This window comes from Grammomys surdaster, unplaced genomic scaffold (genome assembly GCF_004785775.1).
Source record: "Grammomys surdaster isolate TR1022 unplaced genomic scaffold, NIH_TR_1.0 187, whole genome shotgun sequence".
NCBI classification, from domain to species: domain Eukaryota; kingdom Metazoa; phylum Chordata; class Mammalia; order Rodentia; family Muridae; genus Grammomys; species Grammomys surdaster.
The window spans coordinates 2,136,142-2,146,141 of NW_021604632.1; the positions used below are offsets into that span (position 1 = coordinate 2,136,142).

General features: G+C 42.8%; 1 protein-coding gene across 1 annotated transcript in view; it reads left to right on the top strand.

The window, feature by feature from the left end:
* Adamts18 (ADAM metallopeptidase with thrombospondin type 1 motif 18) overlaps positions 1-7,597 on the top strand; it is a 145,033-nt gene extending 137,436 nt beyond the window's left edge. The window contains exons 20-23 of the mRNA XM_028768697.1: positions 73-255; positions 1,821-2,024; positions 3,769-3,916; positions 7,268-7,597. Of these exons, the coding sequence (XP_028624530.1) occupies positions 73-255; positions 1,821-2,024; positions 3,769-3,916; positions 7,268-7,383 (651 nt within the window). The 3' untranslated portion in view covers positions 7,384-7,597. The remainder of the gene's footprint in view (positions 1-72; positions 256-1,820; positions 2,025-3,768; positions 3,917-7,267) is intronic.
* The last annotated feature ends 2,403 nt before the right edge of the window (positions 7,598-10,000 follow it).

A 10,000-nucleotide genomic window follows, 5' to 3' on the forward strand; every position in this document is an offset into this window, starting at 1 on the left:
TCTTCCTCTTCTTCCTCTTCTTCCTCTTCTTCCTCTTCTTCCTCTTCCCTCCTTCTCCTCCTCCTTCTCAAGTGTTCCAAGACCTGTGGACGAGGAGTGAGGAGACGTCAGGTTCTTTGTAAGAGCCCTGCAGCCGAGACACTCCCCGAGAGCCTGTGTTCCAGCAGCCCCAGACCTGAGGCACAGGAGGGCTGTGTGCTGGGACGGTGCCCCAAAAACAACAGGCTCCAGTGGATCGCCTCTGCATGGAGTGAGGTATAAGTTTAGGCACACAACTTGGGGGCAATATATTTTCTGGGATATTTTCATAATTGCTCCCTCTCTCACCCACTCCCACATGGCTCCTTTTTGTGCATACATGTGCCAGGTGCCTACATTTATTTTTGCTTCTTATTTGTTTCCATGGTACAAAACAGAAAGAGATGATTGTTGATGTTCCATACGCTTTATCAAATTCTCACTTTGCCCAGCCCATGTGATAACAGCACCCACGTTTAGTGTGGATCTTCTCACTTCATTTCAACCACTCTGGAAACTCCAGGGCTATAGCTCCTAGGTTGTCTTAAATCTAGTGAACCTGACAGTGAACATCATGTAACTGTAAGGAGCTTGGTGGCCACACATATGTCCCTGCAACGCACTTCTGTTCTAGGTGATAAGCACTGGCCCACATCATGAATGAAATCCTACAGTATCCCTGTCTTCTCTCCATCATTTTATAGAGGTACTACTGTAAAAACAAGCCAAATGAAAAATGTGCCCTCTTTGCTATCAGCCCTCAGTATGCACCATGCAGGTGACTTTGAGCTAGCTCCTGTTTCTTCATGTTTACAATGGAGCTAACATGTCACCTTCATAGTTTGTAATATTTATACTGATGTATTGATATGTTCACTCCATCAGGTCTCTGTACATTGCCTAATAGTTTAAAACAGTCAGTCCTCTTTCAGACTTCTCTCTTTCCCTCCCTGGTGTAACACACAGTTAGAATAGATCTAGTTGTTGGAAAAATATTATTCTGCACTGTGTAGAAGCATCACCTGACAATGAAAAGCTGTAAGCCTATTAGCAAAAGACAGGAAATAAAAGATGGGACTCTCAGGAGAAAGATAGGAACTCTGGGAGATAGTCAGAGGTAGGAGATTCATCCAGAGTCTGAGGAAGTTAGACCCATGAAACTGAGGAGAGGTAACTAGCCTTGTGGTAAACATAGAATAGTTTAGATGGGTTATGTAAGTTATGAGATAGCCAGGGAATGACCCAAAGTTTATGGCCTACACATTTATTCATAAAAAAAATAAACCTCTGAGTCATTATTCAGGACCTGGGATATGTGTGGAGAAGAATGCGGTTATATCTAACCCAGAAGGAGACAGGTAAAAATAAAGACAGGCAGTTATTCGATCTAAAATGATTCTGTCTCAATCATTTTCATTCCATGGCTCAAACTCTCCACTCCTCAGAGAGGTCTCAAGTAGTCTGGGTCACTCCAGTACAGCCCCAGCTCTAAGGATAGAGGCTGGGGTGAAATCAAGAGTATTTTAAATTATTACAAGATAATATACGGGGCTTTGACACAGTGAGTAAATCAGTGACCTCAGTCTCACACATCCACATGGCACCTCATCATTCCGGTTGAACAGGGATCTCTTTGTCACTCCGAGAAAATCACTTCAGTGCTCCCACCTTTGATATCCTCTGCTGTAACCAGAGGGACTTGGCTGCTGTATCGTGTCATTGACACTGTGTAGACAGAAAGCTCAGCAGATTTGACTGTGGAGGTCTGGGTGCACTCTTACACCTCCTTTCTGGCCTCCTAGTGTTCTGCAACCTGTGGCTTGGGTGTGAGGAAGAGAGAACTGAAGTGCATCGAGAAGACCTTACAGGGAAAACTGATAACATTCCCAGAGCGGAGATGCCGAAACATTAAGAAGCCAAGCCTGGAACTGGAAGAAACCTGCAACCGAAGGGCTTGCCCAGTGTACAGCATGGCAGTGGGCTGGTATTCATCACCATGGCAACAGGTTGGTGCATGAAATTTAGAAGGCAGATGGTCAAAATGAGATGGAGCAGAAGAGTCTTGTCCTTAGACCATCAACCATTGTCCCGCTGTATAGAGTTGGGATGGTTGGCATCATTTGACCTATTCCATTCTCTCTATGAGCCTGGGCAGGTACCACAGTCTGGCAACCATAGTTTTAGACCTAGAAAATTGGAAAAATAAGCATTGACTAGAACGCCTGTGACACTGTGCTCGTGGCAACTGCTGATTGCTGTCCTTTGAAACCATCACTTCCAGGATTCTGCTTTCTATCCCAACTTCCTGCTTGCTAGAGCAACATGTTTCCAATGGGCGCACCCTAAATTTTGCCAACCCCTGCCCGTGCTCTCTGTTCATGGTCTACAAGCACTTTCTCATTCCATCTGAGCATTAATCCTTGTGTTAGCCTTATTGTCCCAACTTTGTGGACAAGGAAGGTAAGGGTAAGAATGTTCAGCCATCATCTGATAGAGATTTGTTTTCTTGGCAACACTAGTTGGGTTCCATAAGAACTGGCAGCTATGTTGAGGTCCTTGAGACATCAAGACTACAGAGCTCAGTAATGTGACCGAAGATGCTCGCCACACGCTTAACTTAAACACGGGGCCTGGTGGTACCTGCATGTAACAGTGAAAGGTACAGCAGGGGGACCTGAGAATAAATCACCAATAAAAGGGAATTGAGTATTTCTTATCAACTAGGCATGGTAAGATGCATACACCCACCGCTATAGGCTTCTTAAGTTTTGTGATTTTGTTTAACATTTAGAAATTCTTTTTTATGGTTTGTAAAACCCACTACCGCGTGTAATGAATATAAAGACATTTTTACACCGGAGAATCATATACTTTTATCTGAACAAGTAAATATTCTCAGAAGTCAGCCAACAAATTCTAAGAAGCCAGATGTTTACCTCCACTGATACCTGTTTTTGTATAATAAAGGCTGACTTTAGACCTACATACTTATTGTATATATTTTTTAAAAACGTTAGAGTCAGAAAATTTGATAGAAATCATACGTCTATATTTCAATGTTGGGGTAATTCCTAAATGCATCCTCTTTTCTCCCAAACACCAGGCCACGGAGCAGTGTTTGTATAAACTGATACTCTCATCTGCCCACAGTCCATTCTAAAGCAAAACAGCAACAGTCTATTGAAAGTGTTGCCCCTCCCCCAATATTTCCTTGTTTGTCCATCTGTTAAAGATCCATCAACTTTTCATGTAGCCAATGGGGACAAAAAGAAACTCAGAACCTAGATTATTTTTAATTGGACAGTAAAATCCCTGGCTGAGCACTATCCCAAAGTGTCTCTGGTTAGGATGTCCTTTATGGCCCCTGTTTCAAACTACCCCTATCCATTCTGGCATCTGGGTGAGATTATCTGGGTTTCTTGGCCTCTATCCCTGGCCATGTCTGGATTTGTTTCTGAGTTTTGAAGGCACTTCTGGAGCCTACCTCCTTATGAACCCCTTAACTTGGGGGGCACACACTCTCAGGTGGTGCAATAGCCTTTGCCCAAGATTTTTCTGATAGACCGCACAGTTCACACTGGGCTGAACAAACTTGGACTGTATGCCTAGGCCTGGCTGTAGACTGCTGTCATCTGCAGGCATCTTGGTCATGAATACTGTGCTTCCTTCTGTTTGATGCCACTGACCTCAGAGAGGACGCCTGCCCAGCTGAACAGGTGTAAAACTCCATTCTCTCTCCCTCTTTGGCAGTGCACAGTAACCTGTGGGGGAGGGGTCCAGACCCGATCTGTCCACTGCATGCAGCAAGGCCGACCGTCCTCGAGTTGTGTGCTCCATCAGAAGCCTCCAGCGCTCAGAGCCTGTAACACCAACTTCTGTCCAGCTCCTGAAAAGAGAGGTAAAGAATCCTTGGCCCCACCAACGTCACCAGTTTAAGAAAGCTTCTCCACGGCTCATTATAGCTGGTTGTGCAGCTTGTGCTTTGTACAATTCTGTGGCACCCTGTCCCCAATCAGTACCCATGGGACTGCATGCTCACACTTGTACAGGCCCAAGTCTGGGGCAGTTCTGGTCAACATCATATCATTTGCATGATCTGAAGGCAACATTTCATTCAGGGAGGACTTTGATTGATTCAATCTTGGGTCATGTCCCCACTTTTTAAGACGAAATATCTACATGTATGAGATGTAGCTTGGTCGGTAGAGTACATGCCTAGTATGTACCAATCGCTGTGCTTGGTACCAGCATGACAGAAAACTATGCATAACTGTGCACAGCTGGACTTCTAGCATTTAGAAGGTGAAGTCAGGGGAATTGGATCCATCCTTGGCTACATAGTAAGTCTGAGGCCAGCCTGGGCTACATGAGACACCCCCCCCTCAAAATATATAATTTTTGCTAACCAATAGAAAGATAAAGATAAACAAAATTTCCCCCAGAGGCGCTCACATTTTAATTGACAAGACAGGGAACTTACAGCCCATTCAAATGAGAGTGTTCTTAGTTGGTTCAAGTGCAGGGCAGCGGGTGCTGGTGGGTAGTTCAGAGGCATGCTTAGAAATCCAAGTGATTTTACAGTAATCTGGCGAACACCAGGATGTATCTCTGAGTCGGATCAGAGTCTTTCTGCAGCACACGACTGCTGGGATTTCTTTTGTTTCGCCAATCACAGGTTTTCCAAGCCTGCTGAATCTCTCAGCCCACTCTGTCCAATTTGTGGTGAATAATAATTGGCACTGTCAGTTAGCCCCTCCCTCTGCCCTGCCAGTCCTCCTGCATCACTTCCTGTCTCAGCTGCAATTGATTGGCCGCTCTAAACATCTGTGTTCTTCCCTTTTCTTTCCTCCACAAACCTATGTGAGTCTGTGATACAGAGGTCACTGAAGCAGAATCATCTGTAATCAACACTAGGATGCTACGTGGAAGAGATTTAGTATTTACAGTTATAGAGCCCAGTCTGCCAGACCTCATCTCCACACTGTCTATCTCTGTAGTCAGACCACCCTAGAAGGAAATGAGACTCCTTAGTAGTCTGGTTAGTCTTGGGAGCACCTCTCAGACTGGCACATGAGAGAGAAAATCCTGTCAATGTTGTTTTTCTATCATCTGTTCCTCACCTGGCTCACGCTAACCACTAAGCATACAGTAAATGAATGATGGTATGTATGGTGTGGTGATGTCCTTGCCTTTAGTCTATTCCTATCAAGTTCACTAAGAACTTACCATGTATCCCTAGGACTCCCGTTATTTAAAAGAATGTGGCAAGCAGGGTCCTTTTCTGAAGCTATAATAATCACAGAACCTTGTGGGAGACACTACAACAAATACCCACCTTTAGAAAGAGGTGAGGAAACCAGGCTTGTCAGAATTGAAGGCAACTTTCAAAGATGGCCTCCAGAAGTAAGAAAGGCAGACCTTGTATGTGCTTAGCAGAGGAAGGAAAGGTCAAATACAAAGAACAGAAAGATACTTGGAGTGGAAAGACAGTTGAGCACTGGAGAGACACCAACCAACAGTGGCACAGAAGTCTTATTGGTCATCACAGAGACATCAGATAAAGTCAGCTAAAGGTGGAAAATCATGGGGTCTGTAAGATCATGACCATGGGTCACCTGGAGTAGAATGAGAACCCGATCTCCTCATGGAGAGGTGGCTGCTGCTGTCCAAGGAGAGACGGGGGAGTTTCTATTTACAGGGAGGGGATAGTAAGGAAGGTGGAAAGCTGGTTAGAATTTGAAGACTTAGCCAATGGTGATTGCTGCTTTCTGGCATGCGCAGAGGTAGGTGAAGAGAGAGGGCTCTTATATCAGCCTCCATACTGTAAGCCTGGTTCATATCTTAGATACCCAGCCATTCATAACTGTTCTTATCATCAAACATTCACAAAGAAAAGAAGGTACCATACACACATAGCACGCTGACCTCTCTCGCTCTGCCTCCTGGCCTACATGAAGCCCAGGACCCCAGATACATTGTGTTCAAATTCCATTCCGTTCGTAGGAGAGATGGCTCGATGGCTAAAAGCACTAGCTGTTCCTCCAACAGATCAGATTCAATTCCCAGCACCCAAATGACAATTCATAATCATCTATAACTCCAGTATCAGGGAATCCAATGCTGCCTTCTGGCCTCTATGGGCATTGCATGCACATGGTTCATAGACACATGTAGAAACAGCACTCACAACACATCATTGTTAAACGTTTTTCAAGTGGGGTGAGAGTTGATACCATGGTGAAGTTAGTCAAGAAATGGTAGTACATGCCTATAATCACACTTAGGAGGCAAAGGCAAAAGCATAGCCATGGGGTATAAGGCAGGACCTTCTCTCAGAAGGTGGTCACAAAAATAAGTGACCATGAAGTTAGGACAATAGTTTCAATGACGTGTACTATCTTCCAAAACTTCTATTGTGCCTACAGAATAATCTAGACTATAAATAGAATGATTAAGGTACAGAGATACATGCTAACTGATCTGGGACATCAGAGGTAGACACATATATAATATTTGAATTCATATATATGTACGTGTGTGGGGGTGGGTGGGTGTGGGTGTGTGTCAGTATACATATATACATATACGTTAGGCAAATGGAATATACTTGAATCTTCATCTTAATGTGTGACTTGAATGTTGAACCTAGTATATCTCAAACCAGGTTTCTAGTGCCCAATGCCCAACCTATAGAAGTGTCCATTTCAGGGAATTGAGCTCCATTCTTCCATATATTGATTTAAAAAATATTGTTATTATTGTTATTTCTCTCAGGTCATTTACCAGCTGGTAAAAGTTATCAACACTGACTGTTGTATATGGTATGTGTGTGTGTGTGTGTGTATTTCTCCAGAGGTCATTGGAAAGAAAAAAATATCCCCCCTCATTTTAAACCTAAGTTTCTATTATACCATATGCTTTAATTTGATTATTTTAGCCACTGTGGAAGGTACTGCCCTGGGACCCTCATGTCTATGCTCACTGCCAGGCTATACGCACACAAGTAGACAGGACCTCGTACTCGGTATGACATCTTGGTTTTTCTAACACTGCCCCCTCGTTTAAATTTTGCTAACAGACACAGTCCCTTTTGGCATCTTAATTCTGCCCTGACAAAGTCCAAATGTATCATGGGCAGAACACACAGAGGAGCAAGGCAGTGGGCCTAGGTCTCTGTTCCTTAGGCCCTCCTCTTAATAAGAAAGCCAGAAGCCTTAGCCAATATGCTAAATGCTTCCTGTCCTTTCAGATGATCCATCTTGTGTGGATTTCTTCAGCTGGTGTCACCTGGTCCCTCAGCACGGAGTCTGCAACCACAAATTTTATGGAAAACAGTGCTGTAGATCATGCACAAGGAAGAGCTAATCTCGACGTCTCCTCACCCTCCTCAGACCGGGACCTTACCCGTCCATCTCCAGGTCTTTGTATCAAGACGATAAACCACAAAGGAACTACCATAGGGTTTAAAGAATGGACAGATAGCCACCAGCCTCTTTAGTCGACCCCTGGAAACACATGGTACTCTAAAGCACTTGACAATGAGAAGCGATGACAAATCTAACTTAAAAGGAAAAAAAAAGCCTTCGATTTGCACTGTGATTTGGAAGATGACAGATGCATCATCATACTGAGATAAATCAAGTTTTCATTTTGATAAAGTGGGGAATCTTGTTGACTTTGGGTTAGGTCTCATCCCCACACACGTCTGCTTGAACATCAGAGGATTCAACAGCAAAGACTCTTTAAGGTTTCATTCAGGACAAGCACTGAGATTCGGAGCCATCAAAAACACAGATGGCACTCTGCTGAACAGTTGCTTGGAATCTCTTGTGTCAAACTCTTGACACCAAATGGTGCTCAATGGGTGCTTGCTGCTGGGCTGGCAAGCTTCATCTTTTGTTTTCTTTTGTGTGTTGTTTTTTATTTGGTTTCAAGTATATTTCTGCCTACAGTGAGTCTCCAAGACTGAGATTAACAACGTGAAACATATTCCCAGTAACATTCTGGAAGCAGGGCCACATGGACTATTTACATTCTCTATGGAATTAAAGTTCACACCTGAAGGGGAAAATAGATAACAAATACTGATGATGTCTTTCAGGTGACATCAACCTCGTAACTTTTGGTGCTTATTGGATGGGAACGTGGGAGGCAGGGAATGCTCCCTGCTCTTTGAGAACAAGAACTGGTGACATGTTCACTTTCGGTAAAAATAGGCCCTCACTGGTAAAATAGCATGCTTGAAGGAGGGGAAAGCTCACCATTTATAATGCTCCTTACATATTATCAGAATGTTTAGAAAATTAAAGGCTGCCTGTGGCTTTTCTCCTTCCAACTGACAAGTTTCAATTTGTCCCAGGACTTGATCAACAAGAAAAAAAATAAAAAATAAAACACAGTGGCTAGAGAAAAATCCATCTGTCTTCTTGATACATTAATAAATTACAACTCACCAAGATCTTTCCATGAGTAACAGCATTTCACTATGTCTCAGATGAAAGTTTGATCGTCGGGAGCCAGCTGTTGATGGGTATTAACAAGCTTAAAATTGTTCTCAATTGGAAAAGTACCACGCTGTTTTGCCAAAACCAGAGTAACTTAAAAGACTGTGTCCCCCTGTAATTCCTTGAGAAGTGAGTCTACAGGGCTTGTTTATACGATACTACTCTATTCCCCACCAAACTTCTTTGATGAATGTACACTCATTTTTACTGCTTCTCAGAGTCTTGGTTCAAACAGGGGTTTGCCAGCTCAGCAGAACTATCGAGACAGTGGTCTGTTAAATTTAACAGCATTCTTCGTCCCCATTCCAGTGGGAACCATGAGCTCTTGCATGCCAATGAAGTGAAGAGTAACAGCTTGGCCTTCTTGGATTGGCCTTTCAGTAGCCATTTTGATATGAGGAGAAAAACAAAACAAAACAAAAACACCACACTACCACTCCCTTGCTCTATGAAAAGTGGGAAGTTATTTGACTTTATATAATTATCACTTTATTATTTTATGGGAAAGAATTAATTTATTAATAGCCTGTTCTTATGTGTCCTCACCTCTCTCCTCTGAGTAAATGATATTCTGAGGGAAAAAAATGTTGAATTAAAAAAAAACATGGATTATAGAGAAAAAGTCAAAATATATGTGTAATATTTAATTATTTTATAAGTTTTATAATAAAGTATTCTGTTTCCTTGTCTTTGAAACTTGTTAAATTTTTGAACCAATTAGTGAGAAGTGGGTGGCTTCCAAGTTAATCGTCTAACTGTTGCTACAGAACCTCAACAACTTCACTAAGAGGGAAGGGAAGAGCTTTAAGAAGGATTTGGTACCTTTAGGCATGAGGGAAAAAAAAAAAACAGCCCAATGGTGATGCAGCTGAGGCCAGTCAGATGGCTCTGCCAATAAAGGCACTTGATGCCAATCCTGGTGACCAGAGTTCAGTCTCTGGAACTCACACTGTGGAAGGAGATAACCGATCCCTGAAAGTAGTCTTCCAACCTCCACACGTACACATGTGCAGCCCTGCAAACATGGATTAAAAAAAAAAGTGAAACCGTGTGAGTCTATCAAGATGTGATGTTCTGATATGTTCTGCTGTGCACAGCAGGTAAACATTTGCATATGGAAATCATTGAAGAATAAGAAAGCCATTAAAGCTACTTCTGATTTGAAAAGCATTCTGGGAACGTATTTGTGTCAAAAATGAAAGGGAGGGGAGAGAAAGGGTAGTCTCTACAAGATGGGACAGGAAAAGAGGAAAAAAGGAAACATTAAACAGCATGCATGTTCAGGCTTCCCAAAATTCAGTCATCAGACTCATGAAGACTAAGAACTCTCTGGATGAAGTAAGTCCAAATAACCAGAATCTCCAGTATCTCTCTGCATTTAGGACCACACACCAGACATAGCTCTAAAACATATTGAAGAGTGTTATAGTATGAATTATTAATATAGAAGAAACTAAAAATAGCATAAGAATAGAAAG